The sequence below is a fragment of the Callithrix jacchus genome, chromosome 20 (assembly GCF_049354715.1).
Source record: "Callithrix jacchus isolate 240 chromosome 20, calJac240_pri, whole genome shotgun sequence".
NCBI lineage: Eukaryota > Metazoa > Chordata > Mammalia > Primates > Cebidae > Callithrix > Callithrix jacchus.
In genome coordinates, this window is record NC_133521.1 from 25,439,514 (window position 1) to 25,456,868 (window position 17,355).

General features: G+C 51.2%; 1 protein-coding gene and 1 non-coding gene across 7 annotated transcripts in view; one reads left to right on the plus strand and one right to left on the minus strand.

Annotated features, from left to right (window-relative positions):
- Positions 1-17,355, plus strand: part of PSKH1 (protein serine kinase H1) — a 37,883-nt gene that overhangs the window by 14,951 nt on the left and 5,577 nt on the right. For 3 of the 6 annotated variants that reach the window (XM_054248841.2, XM_054248840.2, XM_035281926.3), the window contains 2 exons: positions 211-1,237; positions 17,185-17,247. In XM_054248841.2, coding sequence (XP_054104816.1) covers positions 281-1,237; positions 17,185-17,247 — 1,020 coding nt within the window. In that variant the 5' untranslated portion in view covers positions 211-280. The remainder of the gene's footprint in view (positions 1-210; positions 1,238-17,184; positions 17,248-17,355) is intronic. The other 3 variants (XM_035281933.3, XM_054248842.2, XM_002761077.7) reach the window with 1 other exon arrangement.
- LOC118149841 (U6 spliceosomal RNA) lies at positions 11,282-11,388 on the minus strand. Its single transcript, XR_004737551.1, has one exon. It is a non-coding gene; the product is annotated as a U6 spliceosomal RNA (small nuclear RNA).

Sequence of the window (17,355 nt, forward strand, 5' to 3'; positions counted from 1 at the left end):
TGTTGACCAGGCTGGTCTTGAACTCCTGACCTCAGGTAATCCACCTGCCTCAGCCTCCCAAAGTGTTGGGATTATAGGCATGAGCTACCACGCCCGGCCAGGACTTTGGTTTTAATCAGACTGCATTTCTGGAGAGGGAGGGCTGAGGAGGATGGCTGGTTTCCTTTGAGTTGTCCTGGCTGTGCTGACTTGTTCTCTCTTTGTGCATAGGTGTAGACGGGGCACTGCCTTCAGAGCAGGTCCTGCCAGCTTTGCTGGAGAGGATGCCCTCGTGTCCGTGATGGGCTGTGGGACAAGCAAGGTCCTTCCTGAGCCACCCAAGGATGTCCAGCTGGATCTGGTCAAGAAGGTGGAGCCCTTCAGTGGCACTAAGAGTGATGTGTACAAGCACTTCATCACAGAGGTGGACAGTGTTAGCCCTGTCAAAGCCGGGTTCCCGGCAGCAAGTCAACGTGCACACCCCTGCCCCAGTCCCCCAACTGCTGGCCACACAGAGCCTCCTTCAGAACCACCACGCAGGGCCAGGGTAGCTAAGTACAGGGCCAAGTTTGACCCACGTGTGACAGCTAAGTATGACATCAAGGCCCTAATTGGCCGAGGCAGCTTCAGCCGAGTGGTACGTGTGGAGCATCGTGCAACCCGGCAGCCATATGCCATCAAGATGATCGAGACCAAATACCGGGAGGGGCGGGAAGTGTGTGAGTCGGAGCTGCGCGTGCTGCGTCGGGTGCGTCATGCCAACATCATCCAGCTGGTGGAGGTGTTCGAGACGCAGGAGCGGGTGTACATGGTGATGGAGCTGGCCACGGGTGGAGAGCTCTTTGACCGCATCATTGCCAAGGGATCCTTCACCGAGCGTGATGCCACACGGGTGCTGCAGATGGTGCTGGATGGTGTCCGGTATCTGCACGCACTGGGCATCACACACCGAGACCTCAAGCCTGAGAATCTGCTCTATTACCATCCAGGCACTGACTCTAAGATCATTATCACCGACTTTGGCTTGGCCAGTGCCCGAAAGAAGGGTGATGACTGCTTGATGAAGACCACCTGTGGCACACCCGAATACATTGCCCCGGAAGTCCTGGTCCGCAAGCCCTACACCAACTCAGTGGACATGTGGGCCCTGGGCGTCATTGCCTACATCTTGCTCAGTGGCACCATGCCCTTTGAGGATGACAACCGCACCCGGCTATACCGGCAGATCCTCAGGGGCAAGTACAGTTATTCGGGGGAGGTGAGTCTTCCCTGTCCCTGTCCTGGGATATTGGGGAGGCACCTGCAGGGGCAGGTATATCCTGCCACTCTTAGCCAGAGGTACGTCCTCAGGGCTATGTTCATGAGGGCCAAGCAGGTCACATAAAAGGGACAAAGTGAGACTATCTGAATGTAGTTTGGGTTTCCTCAAGGTGAACTCCGAGGCAAGGACTTGGGAGCAGATAGTTTATTTGGGATGTGATTCAAGTAATTACAGGTGAAGGAGTGGAGAAAATGAGGTGGGAAAGGGAGAAAGTCAGTAGAGTATATTGAGAAGTATATTGCCACTGTGGGCCACTGGGGACCTTGGTAATAACCATGTGGAATGGGCCTCATGTTGTACCACCAAAGGGCAGGAACGTGAATTTCTTCTTTTTTTTCTTTTTAATTCACTGACTCCTGTACCTCATGGGTTGAGAATTTCTTTGAAGGCACTAAATCCCTGGTGCTTCTCGGCTGTCCGGATGTCAGCTAGTGCTGAAGAAAGTCTTCAGGCAGAGAAGCAGAGAGATGCAGGCACTGGCGGTGGGAAGCTGTCACCGGGCACAGAGCATTGTGCCGCAGCTGCAGATGGGCTCAGGGGTGAGCTGAGAGAATGTGAGCAGGGCCTTCCGAGCATCTGCTCCGTGGGGCCCCAGGCAAGCTAGACTGAACATGCCCATCTCAGAGAGCAGCTTCTTATCTCTGTCCAGTTTTGCCACACAATGAGCTTCTCATGTGTCCAGATCTTCTGATTTTGTTTTAGAAGAGAAGCTAGACAATTGGATCTTTTTATTTTTGAGATGGAGTCTTGTCATGTTGCCCAGGCTGGAGGCTGGAGTGTAGTGACACAATCTCGGCTCACTGCAATCTCTGCTTCCTGGGTTCGAGCGATTCTCCTACCTCAGCCTCCCAAGTAGCTGGGATTACAGGCATGTGCCACCTCGCCTGGCTAATTTTTGTATTTTAGTAGAGACGAGGTTTCGTCGTGGTGGCCAGGCTGGTCTCGAACTCCAGACCTTAGATGATCTGCCTGCCTTGGCCTCCCAAAGTGCTGGGATTACAGGTGTGAGCCACCACTCCTGGCTAGAAAATCTAATCTTATAATGTTAGAATATTCTGATTCACTGCTTGAACCCGGAAGGCAGAAGTTGCAGTTAGCCGAGATCATGCCACTGCACTCCAGCCTGGGCGACAGAGCGACTCCGTCTCAAAAAAAAAAAACAAAAAAAAAAAGAATGTTCGGATTCACGTATTTAATCATCTTCTTGTGTGCCAACGAACACTAACCTGTGGATCAGATTCAACCAGCATGCCATCAGTTTGTGTCTTTGAATCCAGTGATAGTCCAGATATCTTCCAAACCTGTGAGGTTTTAGCACTATTGGGAGCCGAAAGAAGGTACAGAATAGTGAGAGCTTGTTGGTCCTTAGGAAGGATGCTGACTGAGTGGAAGACAAGACTGACTGCAGGAAGCAGCAAGCATGGCAGCTGGAGCCCAGTGGTGTGCTGGGAAGGATGTGAAGAAGAGAGTGTGTGCTGGCTTTATGTGGGAGGGAGGTGGGCTTTGCAGGACAACAGGATTTTGCCAAGGCAGTGAGGGTCCCCTCTTCTAGGGGGTTCCTCATAGAGCCCCCTCAGGTGTGGACCTGCCAAGGTGCTATCCATGCCTCTTGCACATCTGTGGAGGGGAAAAAGCTCTGGAGTAGCTCCCTTCTGTGGCCCAGCTTCCTTCCCATGGGTGTGGGCCAGGCCCTCTCTGGCTCCGGCCTGTGTTTCCTTCAAGAGTCACCCAACAGCTGCTGGTGCAGCTCATGCCTGTAATCTCAGCACTTAGGGAGACCAAGGTGGGTGGATTACTGGAGGTCAGGAGTTCAAGATTAGCCTTGCCAACATGGTAAAACCCCATCTCTACTAAAAATACAAAATTAGCTGGGTGTGGTGGCATGTGCCTATAATCCCAGCTACTTGGGGGTGCCGAGGCAGGAGAATTGCTTGGACCCAGAAAGCATGGATTGCAGTGAACTGAGATTGTGCCATTGCACTCAGTATAGCCTGGACAAAAACAGTGAAACTTCTCAAAAAAAAAAAAAAAAAAAGTCATCCAACAGCCTCAGGCCACTTACTTTGCTTTCAGCGCTTGAGGTCCTATGCTGTATCACCTTCCCTGACAGCTTCTGGATGTGGCTTTGGGGGTCCCTCAAGGACTTCCTTCTGCTGAGGAGGGGGGTAGCATTCTCTACAGGCATTCCCATGTCATGTCTCTCAAAGGTGGCACAAGGAAGGGAGGGAAGGAGTTCAAGACTAGCCTTCAGGCCAACTCTGTTGTAGGCACAGAGGAGGGTATCTGTTCGTACCACTCTTAGGAGATGGTTGAGTAGGAGTGAAGCAGGTGGTCAAGATTTATATCAGTAACTGGGACCGGTGGGCCTAGGGGTGAAGGGGCTACTGTAGAACACCAGGTGCTTATTGCAGAATGGTCAGCATTGTGGAGAATTCAGTCCTGGCCCACTATCATTCTCATATTTTATTTTTTATTTATTTTTATTTTTAATTTTATTAAAAAAAATAAAGACAGGGTTTTACCATGTTGGCCAGGCTGGTCTTGAACTCCTGACCTCAGGTGATCTACCTGCTTCGGCCTCCCAAAGTGCTGAGATTACAGGTGTGAGCCACCATGCCCGGCCTCTAAGATTTTTTTTTTCCTCTCACTCTCTTTTTTTGTTTTTAGAGATGGGGTTTCACCATATTGGACAGGCTGGTCTTGAACTCCTGACCTCAGGTGATCCACCCACCTTGGCCTCCCAAAGTGCTGGGATTACAGGTGTGAGCCACCACACCCAGCCCACTCTCAGATTTTAAGTGGAAAGGTGGGTTCTGCAGAAAATCTGGCTGTCAGGCCTGGTGTAGTGGCTCACGCCTGTAATTCTAGCAGTTTGGGAGGCCAAGGTGGGTGGATTCCCTGAGCTCAGGAATTCAAGACCAGCCTGGGGAACACAGTGAAACCCCATCTCTACTAAAAATATAAAAAAACTAGCTGGACATGGTGGCATGTGCCTGTAATCCCAGCCACTCAGGAGGCTGAGGCAGGAAAATTGCTTGAACCTAGGAAGCAGAGGTTGCAGTGACCTGAGATTGTGCCATTGCACTCCAGCCTCAGTGACAAAATGAGACTCCATCTCAAAAGAAAAAAGAAAAAAAATCTGGTTGTTACATGCTTATAGCACTGGGCAGTAAATGGGACCATATTGGTACTGAATGAGAGCCTGGGAAGTCAGAGTATAGTCCTTAATACTCAATTAACAGTCAGGAGTGGCCAACAGTGAATTAACTGTCTCACTCAGGACCATTCCAGTCTAATTAGATTTGATTCAAGGCTCAGATAAAGCTTTGGGTTTGGTTCCCAGTGTCATTATGGCAAGTGTGAGCTTTTGGGTCTATGGAAGGCACTGGGAAGAGTGAGAGGAGCAGGCACAGGTGGTGATAGAGGGAGCAATCTAAAGATAAGCCCCTTGATCCTGATGATGATCCTTCTCAATAACGTTGGGGCAGTGACTTTATGTTTACTTAGTTCTCAGATATGGATTGGCCATCAGGTTGACACAATCTGTAGCTATAAACTGGTGATAAGAAATCCTTTCCATGGCTGGGCATGGTGGCTCATGCCTATAATCCCAGCACTTTGGGAGGCCAAGGCAGGTGGATTGCCTGAGGTCAGAAGTTCAAGACCAGCCTGGCCAATGGTGAAACCCTCTCTCTACTAAAAATAGAAACAAATAAATAAATAAATACAATAAATTAGCCAGGCGCAGTGGCAGGCACCTGTACTCCCAGCTACTTGGGAGGCTGAGGCAGGAGAATTGCTTGAACCTGGGTGGCAGAGGTTGCAGTGAACCGAGATCGCACTACTGCACTCCAGCCTGGGGGATAGAGTAAGGAAAAAAAGAAAGAAAGAAATCCTTTTCTACTGGGGCACAATGGCTCATGCCTATAATCCAAGCACTTTGGGAGACTAAGGTGGGCAGATCACCTGAGGTCGGGAGTTCGAGACCATGGAGAAAACCCCATCTCTGCTAAAAATACAAAATTAGCCGGGCATGGTGGCGGGTGCCTGTAATCCCAGCTACTCGGGAGGCTGAGGTAGGAGAATCGCTTGAACCCGGGAGGTGGAGGTTGCGGTGAGCCGAGATTGCACCACTGCTCTCCAGGCTGGCAACAGACTGAGACTCTGTCTCAAAAAAAAAAAGAAAAGAAAAATCCTCTCCCAGGCTGGGCACAGTGGCTCACATCTATAATCTCAGCACAGTTTAGGAGGCTGAGGCAGGAGTATTGCCTGAAGCCAGGAGTTTCAGACCAGCCTGGGCAACATAGTGAAACCCCATCTCTTAAAAAAATTAGCTGGGTATGGTGGCACACCCCTGTACTCTAGCACCTCAGGAGGCTGAGGTGGGAGGATCACTTGAGCCCAGGAGTTCAAGGTTGCAGAGAGCTATTTGTGTCACTGCACTCCAGCCTGTGTGATAGAGCAAGGATGGAGCAAGACACTGTCTTTTTTTTTTTTTTTTGAGATTGAGTTTCTCCCTTGTTGCCCAGGCTGGAGTGCAATGGTGAGATCTCAGTTCACTGCAGTCTCCACCTCTGGGGTTTAATCAGTTCTCCTGCCTCAGCCTCTGGAGTAGCTGGGACTACAGGTATGTGCCACCATGCCTGGCTAATTTTGTATTTTTAGTAGAGATGGGGTTTTCTCCATGTTAGTCAGGCTGGTCTCAAACTCCTGACCTCAGATGATCTGCTCACCTTGGCCTGCCAAAGTGCTGGGATTATAGGCGTGAGTCACCGTACCTGGTCTGAATTTTTTTTTGCTGTTTAAACGGAGTCTCGCTCTGTCTCCCAGGCTGGAGTGCAATGGCATGATCTCAGCTCACTGCAGCCTCCATCTCCCAGGTTACACCGATTCTCCTGCCTTAACCTCCTGGGTAGCTGGGATTATAGGTGGGTGCCACCATGCCCTGCTAATTTATGTATTTTTGGTAGAGACAGGGTTTCACCATATTGACCAAGCTGGTCTCAAACTCCTGACCTCAGGTGATCCGCCTGCCTTGACCTTCCAAAATGGGTAGGATTATAGGCGTGAGCCACCGAGCCTGGTGAAACTGAAATTTGATCTGTAAATGTCTGACACTTGAGAGGCTGATTGTGTTCTGGGAGCTCTGCATGGTGCCAGGCTCTTGAGAGTCCAGCTGGCAGAGGGGACATTGAGATTAGTTCAGGAGAATGGGAGACAGATTTCCCAAGATACACTGACAGAGTAATGACTCTGCTACAAGCCTGTAGGTTTGCCGAGTTCCTGATTCTGGCAGTTTATCTAATTGGGGCTTGTGCAGTCTTGCTAACTGGCTATTGATTACCTGAGGGTTGGAAAATGATGAATGGGGTGGGGAGTGGATTCCTGTCTGCTCCTACTGTAGCAGAAAGACTGGGTCCTTAGATTCTGCTCACTGCTCTGCTGGAATCACAGGACAGCACTCTGGGGCTTGCAGTGAGTGAGTGAATGTTGAGGAGGCACTGCCCAGCCTTTTCTCTTACTACCCTTTACCTGGAGCTGAAAAGCGTAAATTCTCAGCTCCAGAGGCAAATCCCGGCAGGCTCTCGTGGCCCTTATCTGTAACCAGGAGCTTGGGTGACCCCCAAAATCAGATTCTACCACCACCTGTGGAGAGCTCCAGGTTGGGAGGTATCTGTCTGGGACATTTCCTGGGGGAGGGGTCCTCATCCTGAGATGATGCTCTCTCAGCTGGATACCAGTCCAGCAAGACCCTCAGGCCCCACCTAGACCTATTGAATCAAAATCTACATTTTAATGAGATTCCAGGGTATATGCATGAACATTAGGAGTCTGAGAAGTACCAGCCTCTTCCACTTCCTGGCAGGGCCCTGGTTTCTCTTTAGTTTTTTGCATGGAGGTGAGGACAGACATCAGTAGAATGAGCCCAGCAATCACCCCTTCCAGCCACTCACTTCACAGCCAAACGGTCTCCTGGTAAGCAGAGGCAGCATCTCCTTCAAGTTCCTGCCCGAAACCTGGCATGCTTTTATAGCTCTTTTCCATAACACTAGGACAGGCTTTTTTGTTGTTGTCCTGGCCACTGCCCACCCACAAGCACCTGTGCATACCTGGGGAAAATGCAAGAGACATGAAGGCCTGTTCTTCCCATCCATGGAGGTTGAGATTGCCTGGGGAGAAAGAACTGGAATAGGAAATGGCCATAGGATGGACCCGCACTGGCAGGCACATGTGAACACAGGCCTCGACATAGAGCCACTGGGCCTGGGCAGTCTGGAACATGGACTGTGGTGTTCAGGTCAGGTGCTTTGGTCCTGACCCTACCCACTCCAGCCATCTGTCCTATGTGTATGATAGGCGTTTGCCCTGATGAAGTCCTTCTAAGTGAGCAAGGCTCTGCCGGGAGAAACTCTGTGAGAGAGAGAGTGTGCCATGCTGAGGGGGGATGTTGCTGTGTGAATGGAGGACCTCTGACGCAGCAGGGTTTGGAGGTGTGTATTCCTCACCAGCCAGGGCCTCATGGTGCTTGGTGCCTTTCTAGGGGCACCTTTCCTGTTCCCTGACCCCGTAGAGTGCTGTCTCATGTACACCAGGCCCTGTCCAGTGTGCTTGTTACCTGCGGGCTCTGTCCATGCAGCGCCAGTCCTGTGTCGGGTTCAGTGGCTTCCATGGACTTGAATAGAAAGCTTCCTCCAGAAGATGAATTTTGAGAAGGAGGAGGCCCCAAGTGCATTGCTGGGTGCTCCAGAATAAAAAGGAGATTGGGAGTGACAGAGCAGAGTTTGAAAAGGCGGGGGCGGGGGGGGAGGGGTGGGTCTGGTGTTTGTTGTTGGGAGCCCTCTGCACTATAGGAGGAGTCCTCTGGGTTCTGGGTAGCAGAGGAGGAAGGAAGCAGGACGTGGGAAGGGAGGCTGGCAGAAGGAAGGCTAACTGGAGGCTATTGGAATAACTCCATCCTGGCCTCCTGGGGATGTTTGGGGCAGATCAGGGATCCCAGGGGTGGGATCCACATGGTATGTGTAAGTCACAGTGTTGGAGGTGAGGGAGTATGTGGCAGAGCCCCACTCTGCAGGAGGGACATCAGCTTGTATGGGCAGGCTTGGAGAGGATTCCTGGCTGCTTTCTGACCTGGAGAGCACGTGGGGTCCTACCTACTATCCTGGCACTCCAGATCCCCCAGCCCGAAGCCCAGGCCCTAGACCCCAGCCCACTCCATACACACCACAGGCTCGAGTCATTGCCTCCATTCACTCTCCACCCCAAGCTTCTGTGTAAACTGTTTATGCTGCTCCCCACATTGGTCTTAGTTGTTTCCTTTAGGAATAATGCTGCCTACTGCCATTGTGTGGTGCCTACTGAGTAGCAGGCCCAAGGCTGGGCGTTCTGCACCCACTATCTCCAGTCACTGCCAAGTGGTATGTAATCTTCCCCTTACAGATGAGGAAACTGAGGATGGTGAGGTTACGTAACTTGACTTGAGGATAGCATGTACATGAGAACATACTCTCTCCACTGTCATGTCCAGGTTTAGTGCACAGTGGTAACTGTGTGCTGGGTTGAACTGGAGTATTTATAATTGATAACGGTAGGGGAACTTTCTCTTAGCTTCTCCTGAGCGAAGCACCAGTGGTTATTGGTGATGCCCTGGGAAGGGTCCAAAATGTTACTGCTGGCAGGCAGACAGCCTGTGCAGCCAGTGGAGTGCTCCCCTCAAGGGACCAGACTCCACAAGGAAGCAGAGAGCCTGCTGGCGATGCGCTTAGGCTGCTGGCCATAGCTGCCTGTGGGCATGGGCTGGGGGAGGATTTGAAGGCCCAGGGCTGGTGTGTGCTCATCAACTTTTAGGGCAAATACAAGACTCTTGAAAGAGGAGCAGATGCTGAGGAAGAGATAACTGAAGAGGAGAAATCTGAATGTTTACCCAGCACCCAGAGGCAATGGGTTGGAGGGGGCACCCTGGAATGGAGAGGGCATGCTGGAAGTGGTGGGGAGACACAGGTTGGAAGAGGTAGGGAAGGCCTGTGTGAGTGTGAGAGCAGTCTGAGAACACAGAGTCACCTTGAGAGGTGGCTTCCTGTAATATGAGGCCCGGGAGGCCTAGAGGAGCTGTTTCTAAAGGATGGCACAGAAGGTGAGTCATCACCTGCAGACTCATGCTAGAGAACTGTCAGGGTCCTCCAATGGGGAGAGTCTGTGATTCACTTGACATGAAATGTGACATCCTTGATGTCAGTGCTTTTGTCAAGAGTTCTATTCCTAGAGGCAGGACGGATGAAGGGGCTTTTGTAGGATTGATATTAGAATGATGCCATTAGGAGCTTTTCCATCTGCTGCCTTCAGTATCCTGAATTATCACCCTCCTCTGCTTGGGCAGTCTTTAAGCTGTGGGTGAGCCAGGTGACTGTACCAGGAACAGATGGGCTTGGGTAGAAGTTCCTAACTCACAGAGCTTTGTGAGTGCTGCTTGGCAGGGGACAGAGTGCTGTTGGGAGGGGAAGGCCACCTTCAGGGCCACTCTGTTGCTGCCTGGGTGACAAGGGCTGGTGGGAAGTGGCTTCCCAGGGGTGGGTGTCTGAGTTGCAGGTTGACCATACATTGATCTGGGACCAAATATACCAGAAGGGGCAGTGAGCTTGGCCACCTATAGTTCTATTGTTTTTTTGAGACAGAGTCTCACTCTGTCTCCCAGGCTGGAGTGCAGTGGCGTGATCTTGGCTCACTGAAGCCGCCACCTTTTGGCTTCAAGCAGTTCTCCTACCTCAGCCTCCCGAGTAGCTGGGATTACAGGCATGTACCACCACGCCTGGCTTTTTTTGTATTTTCAGTAGAGACAGGGTTTTGCCGTGTTGGCCAGTCTGGTCTCGAACCCCTGACCTCAAGTGATCCGCCCACCTCAGCCTCCCAAAGTGCTGGGATTACAGGCATGAGCCACCATGCCCGGCCCTGATTTCCCCACTTTTTTTTCCCCGAGTTTTTTTGTTTGTTTTTGAGGAGGCTTGCTCTGTTGCACAGGCTGGAGTGCAGTGGTACAATCTTGGCTCACTGCAACCTTTGCCTCCCAGGTTCAAATGATTCTCCTGCCTCAGCCTCCCAAGTAGGTGGGATTACAGGCGCTAGCCACCATGCCTGGCTAATTTTTGTATTTTTAGTAGAAACAGTGTTTCACCACGTTGGCCAGGCTGGTCTCGAACTCCTAACCTCAGGTGATCTGCCCGCGTCAGTCTCCCAAAGTTCTGGGATTACAGGTGTGAGCCACCACACCCAGCCTCCCCACTTCTTAAAGTGACTCTAACATGCCTTGGGATGTAGAAAATAAAATGAGGTGCAGAGAATGTGGCATGTCTCAGTGCTCTCTAGGTGACAGGGCTTGGTTATGCAGCCTGGTTTCTATGCTCTTTTTTTCCCTCTTGTTTTCCAGGTTGGAGTGTAATGGCACAATCTTGGCTCACTGTAACCTCCGCCTCCTGGGTTCAAGTGATTTGCCTGCCTTAGCCTCCTGAGTAGCTGAGATTACAGGCATGTGCCACCTCACCCGGCTAATTTTTTGTATTTTTAGTAGAGATGGGGGTTTCTTCATGTTGGTCAGGCTGGTCTCGAACTTCCGACCTCAGGTGATCTGCCTGCTTCTGCCTCCCAGAGTGCTGGGATTACATGCGTGAGCCACTGCACCTGGGCTATGCTCTGTCTCCCTCCCTGCTCCTCACCTCCCCTTATATGCCACAAGGAGCAGCCATGTGAGCAGGGGTAGGACCTCACCCCAGAGTCATGGGGAAGGCTGTCTGGGTGTCTGGAGAGCAGGAGACCAAATGTATATGCTGGTGGCAGAGTGGATGTGGGGAGGCAGGGAGCATATTTCCTGGCTTATGCTTGGATTCTGCTGGATGCTTCAGTTGCCTGACTTTTCTCACCTTCAATGTGTATGGGGATTGTGATGTACCCATCAGCTTACCTCTCTTCTCTCTCTCTCTCTCTTTTTTTTTTTTTAATATGGAATGCTTCACGAATTTGCATGTCATCCTTGTGCAGGGGCCATGCTAATCTTCTCTGTATTGTTCCAGTTTTAGTATATGCACTGCTGAAGCGAGCACTCTTCCTTTTTTTTAAACATACTGCATTACTCTCTTCTCCCAGAGTCAGGAGATGGCTTTCCCACGACTGTCCCAATAACTGACAGCACGAGCAAACACAATTCAGTTTAGAATCGTTTGCTATGAGGCATCCATCCCTAAGCCCTTCTTTCCTGCCGGCCTGCTGGGGCTGCATGAGGATCCTGTGAGGACAAGCAGATGCCTCCATACCTGGCCAGGAAGGGTCCCATGGGGAAAAGCTATCCCCACCTCACTGAAGCATGAGTTGTTCAACAGATTAAGTCCCTCTCCTTCACTGCAGGAGCAGATAGCCTCAGGCTGGATTCCTGACTGGTCACTGGGAGGTGGCATGGTTTGGGTCACTGGGTGGAGGCGGTGGACCCTCATTGGTCACTGTGGTTGGGGACCTGTCCTTGGTTGGAGACGTCTGGCAGGAAGACAGAGGCAGCTCCCTCCATGTGAGGCCAGAGGCAGCTCTGACTAAAGAAGAGCAGCAGCCCCCTCTTGTGCCACCTCTGTGTCTCCACTGGGCTCCCTAGAGCCCTGTCTTCTAGGTGTCCCTTTGTTGCTTCTGTCCTGGTTGCACACACCCCAGAGAGCAGCAGCTTCCCTGTAGTGGCAGGGGCAGACCCAACCCCCATACTGCTGCATTCAGCTGTTCCCACTGACCACCCATAGCATCACGTCAGCCTGGGTCACAGCTGCCTTTCATCACTTTTTCCACCTCCAGGGCTTGAGGCCTGGCCAAGAAAGAGCGGGGTGTGGTGGCTTGTGCTCAGAGCCATCCCTGGTGTGTCAGCTGTCCCCTCCCTCCTGTCTTTTCATTGTCTGTCTCCACCTGGAGAGCACCGCCCTTCATAGGCTCTGTCGCTTTTGGGCCATTGAGTTCCTCTGGGAGATGCTGGGTTATCATCTCTCCCACATTCTGACCTCTTTATTTGTATTTATTTATTTGTTTTTTAATAGAGACAATATCTTGTTGTAGAGCCCAGGCTGGGGGGCAGTGGCATGATTATCATTGTAACCTTAAACTCATGGGTCCAAGCCATCCTCCTGCCTCCGCCTCCATCACACCCAGCTAACTTTTTAGATTGGTTGTAGAGATAGGGTCTTACTATGTTGCCTAACCTGGTCTTGAACTCCTGGCCTCAAGTGATCCTCCTGCCTCGGCCTCCCTAAGTCCTAGAATGAGAGGTATGAGCCACTGTGCCCAGCCCTGACCTCTTTAGATCCACTCATAGCCTCCCATGCTCATCCTCCTCCCACCCCTGCTGAGGTGGAGGCGGGCTCTCAGTTGCATGGCATATTTGATGGTGACCTGGTCCAGCCAGCCTCACTGGCTGTGCTCCTTCAGGCTCACCTTCCCTGGTCAGTCCTCCCATCACAAGGTTACTCTTCTCAATCATGCCTGACATGCCTTGGTAGATGTGTGGTGCCTAGAGAGCTCTGCTCCCATGTGGCCCAGCCAGCTTGGAGCAGAAGTCTAAGTCACATTCATCTCTTTATTCTTCCTGCCTTCCCATGTTGACCTATTGCTAGCCCTGAGCCAAGTCCTGTGTGCAAGGGTTCCAGAGACAGAGACTACAGTGTGGATGAGATGGTAACAGCCACTGAGCCTCCAAACTGCCTCAGAAATTAGGGTGGAAAGAAGTTAAAAAAAAAAAAAAGTCAAGGCGCAGTAGCTCACGCCTGTAATCCTAGCACTTTGGGAGGCTGAGGCGGGTGAATCACAAGGTCAGGAGTTCAAGACCAACCTGGCCAACATGGTGAAACCCTGTCTCTACTAAAAATACAAAAATTAGCTGGGCGTGGTGGCATGTGCCTGTAGTCTCAGCTCCTCGGGAGGCTGAGGCAGGCGGATTGCTTGAATCAGGACTCAGGAGGCAGAGGTTGCAGTGAGCCGAGATCGCACTATTGCACTCCAGCCTGGGCTACAGAGCGAGACTCTGCCTCCCAAAAAAAAAAAAGGCCAGGCATGGTGGCTCACGCCTGTAATCTCAGCAGTTTGGAAGGCCTGTGGATCACCTGAGGTCAGGGGTTCAAGACCAGCCTGACCAACATGGTGAAACCTCAACATACAAAATTAGCTGGGTGTTGTGGTGCATGATTATAATCCCAGCTACTTGGGAGGCTGAGGCAGGAGAATTTCTTGAACCCAGGAGGTGGAGTTTGCAATGAGATTGTGCCATTGCATTCCAGCCTGGGCAACAAGAACAAAACTCTATCTAAAAAAAAAAAAAAAATGCCACGTGCGGTGGCTCACACCTAAATCCCAGCACGTTGGAAGGCCAAGGTGGCTGATAACGAGGTTAGGAGATCAAGACCATCCTGGCTAACATGGTGAAACCCCGTCTCTAACTAAAAATACAAAAAATTAGCTGGGGGTAGTAGCATGCCCCTGTAGTTCCAGCTACTTGGGAGGTTGAGGCAGGAGATTCAGTTGAACCCAAGAGATGGAGGTTACAATGAGCCGAGATCGCGGCACTGCACTCCACTCTGGGTGACAAAGTGAGACTCCATCTCAAAAAAAAGAGGCTAGACCCTGGGAATCATTTGGCCTCAGCAGAATCCTTGATGAGTGGAGATAAAAGAGATCATGAACTTCCAGGGCTACTCTAGGACATAATTTAAAAAAAATTTTTTTTTATCTAAGACAGAGCCTGTCACCAGGCTGGAGTGCAATGGCATGATCTCGACTCACTGCAACCTCCACCTCCCAGGTTCAAGCGATTCTCCTGCCTCAGCCTCCTGAGTAGCTGGGTCTACAAGCACATGCCACCACGCCCAGCTAATTGTTGTATTTTTAGTAGAGATCGAGTTTCACCATGTTGGCCAGGATGGTCTCAATCTCTCGACCTCGTGATCTGCCCGCCTCAGTCTCCCAAGGTGCTAGGAGCCACCATGCCTGGCCATCTAAGGACATTTTTAAAAGCAGACATCACTAGGTTGCTGGTACAGGCTGATTGCAGAGCAAGCAAACAGCATCCTTCTTGGTCTTTTTTAATTTTATTTTATTTATTTATTATTTTTTTAATAAAGATGGAGTTTCACCATGTTGGTCAGGCTGGTCTTGAACTCCTGACCTCAGGTGATCTGCCTGCCTTGGCCTCCAAAGTGCTTGGATTACAGGCGTGAGCCACCATGCCCAGCCCCTTCATGATCTTAAGTTGTACCCTGTCTCCCTCCTCTCCTTCCCCTCCACTCTGTGGCTCTGGGCAGGGACGGGGGCGGGCACACGATTTCGTTATCCATTTCAAGTTTCTTTCTTTCTTTCTTTCTTTCTTTCTTTTTTTTTTTTTTTGAGACAGAGTTTCGCTCTTGTTACCCAGGCTGGAGTGCAATGGAGCGATCTCGGCTCACCGCAACCTCCGCCTCCTGGGTTCAGGCAATTCTCCTGCCTCAGCCTCCTGAGTAGCTGGATTACAGGCACATGCTACCGTGCACAGCTAATTTTTTATATTTTTAGTAGAGATGGGGTTTCACCATGTTGACCAGGATGGTCTCGATCTCTTGACCTCGTGATCCACCTGCCTCGGCCTCCCAAAGTGCTGGGATTACAGGCGTGAGCCACCGCGCCTGGCCCCCATTTCAAGTTTCAGAATACAACCTTACTAACCTTTAAGTTGTCACACCTTTTCTCATTTTTATTCTCTGTTTGTTTTTAAAACTCCATTCTCTTCCCTCTGTTTCTCTTCTCAGGCTCTCTCCCCCTACACTCTTCCCTTTTCTGTTGCTTGCCCCCTCACCCGCCCTCTGCTGGGTCCCAGGGTGGTAGATTCTGTCTGGTCTGAAAGCCCAGGCACCAGGATGATGGGTTTTTAACCAGAGGAGGAGAAGCTGGCTTTGCTGCTACAGTGTCTAATTCTACTTAATTTGACAAAATGCTGGTCGTTGTTGTGGGCAGCATCACTGGGTGCTGTTCTTGTTGTCATGCTGTTCTCTCCTGAGTAAACCCAAAGCTCTGTTTCCCAGAATTTCCTCTGTGCCCTTTTCTCTGCTCTCATTCAGGCCCACGTAAGTACAGAAAGGAGGCCTTTGAAGGTGGGAACACTAGGTCTGAAAATACATCTTGAGACAGAGCTGAGGGAAGAACTGAGTCATGGTAGCAAAGCTCAGGCTGCTTCCTCCCTTCCTTTCCCTAGCAGTGCTGTGGTGGGACCACCTTCTCTGCCAGCCGGCCTGCTCCAGAATCATCATGGGTTAGATAAGGAACCCAGGGGTTAAGAGGTCAGCTTAGCTGGGAGCAGTGGCGTGTGCCTATAGCTACGCAGGAGGCTGAGGTGGGAGGATTACTTGAGCCCAGGAGTTCTGGGCTGTGGTGTGCTATGCCAATTGGGTGTCCACACTAAGTTTGGCATCAATATGGTAACGTCCCGGGAGCAGGGGACCACCAGGTTGCCTAAGGAGGGGTGAACTGGTACAGGTCAGAAATGGAGCAGGTCAAAACTCCCGTGCTGATCAGTAGTGGAATCGCACCAGTGAATAGCCACTGCACTCTAGCCTGGACAACATATTGAGACCCCATCTCTAAAAAAAAAAAAAAAAGAGGTCAGCTTAAATGCTAGATTTTCTGCTCTGTGCTTCATATGTGGCCATGTGAGGGAAAAGGTAGAGAAAAAGGAATCTAGGACTTTAGAAACTGGAAGGGACCTAGAGTTCATGACATTCGGTCCCTTCTTCATGCTGAAAGTGATGGCATTGTGATTTCTCTAAAGCCAGCAGAGAAGGTAGAACTAGAACTCAGGTTGCTGGGCTTGCAGTCTAACCCTTTAATCTATCCCACATGCCACTCAGAAGAGACACCAATGGGCCTTTCTCTCCCAGCCTCACTTGCCAGTAGGCAGCCCTGCCTGCCAGAGGAAGTCTAGGGCTACCCTGTAAGGTGTGTTTGCTGCCAGAAAGAAGCAGCTTCCTCCTCTGCCTGCAGCCTATGCTGGAGAGCTGGCACTGTTCTTTGTTTCCTCCTTTGCCCTTGGGCTCAAGGTGAGACTGTTGGCAGGTACATGGGTAGTGTTCGTGCCAGGCCCTTGTGCCAGACATTAGAGCTAAAAGGGTTGGTGCTGGGGGTCCTCCGGCAGGAGCAGAAAGCCCTTCCCGCTCTGCTGCCTCTCCCTCTCCAGGGGGAGTCAGACTTCACTGCCAAGGAGTGGCTTTCGCCCAGCATGGGTAGAGGAATGAGGAGGGCCAGTTGGTAAGGAGGTGCTCAAGAAAGAGGTCCCTCCCCATACCCACTATTGGCATCTTTGTTGTTCCAACATCAGGAGCAGGTATCCTAACTGCAAAGGGAAAAGGGCTCTTTGAGGGCCACGGACTCAGGAGAAAGGCAGCCAGGTTGATGGTAGGAGTCAGAGTGGAGGTGATGCCCTCCTCCCATAGCCCCTGCTTGTCCTCCTCTTGGAGCAGGGCCCGGCCCTCACTCATGCAGCAGCCTCCCAAAGTGCTGGGATTAGAGGCATGAGCCATTGACTTGTCCAGAGACTGTAGAAAGGAGAGTGGAGGCTGTGACCCCGGGTATGGAAGCTGTTCTCTGATCCCAAAGCGGGGGGAAACCTGAGAGTCTGGGGTCAGAGCCAGTGACATCTTAGCGTTTCCCTCTGTGCCTGATGCTCCACATCAGCCCAGAAGCAAGTGGAAGCCTCAGAGAGACTGCCCAGGTGGGTCTTGGCATCTGTGCTATGACCCTGGTGTGGCCTCAAATAAGTATACTGGGGCATAAGTTCTGTCCTTCACCAGAACAAACAGTTATGGAGACTAAAGGCCATCACTGTTCATAATTTTCCCTTTTCTCCTGCTTAGAATGCTTCCCGGCCAGACAGTCCATGGCTGACATACATACTTGAGTGGCTCCAGGGGAAGCAGGTGGGTTGGGCTGCTGGTGTTGAGCACTTTCTGAGGAGGTGCTGAGTTGATACGGGGCCCAAAGCATGGCTGTGGGCGAGTGTGGAAAGCCTTACTTTTCTGAGCCCT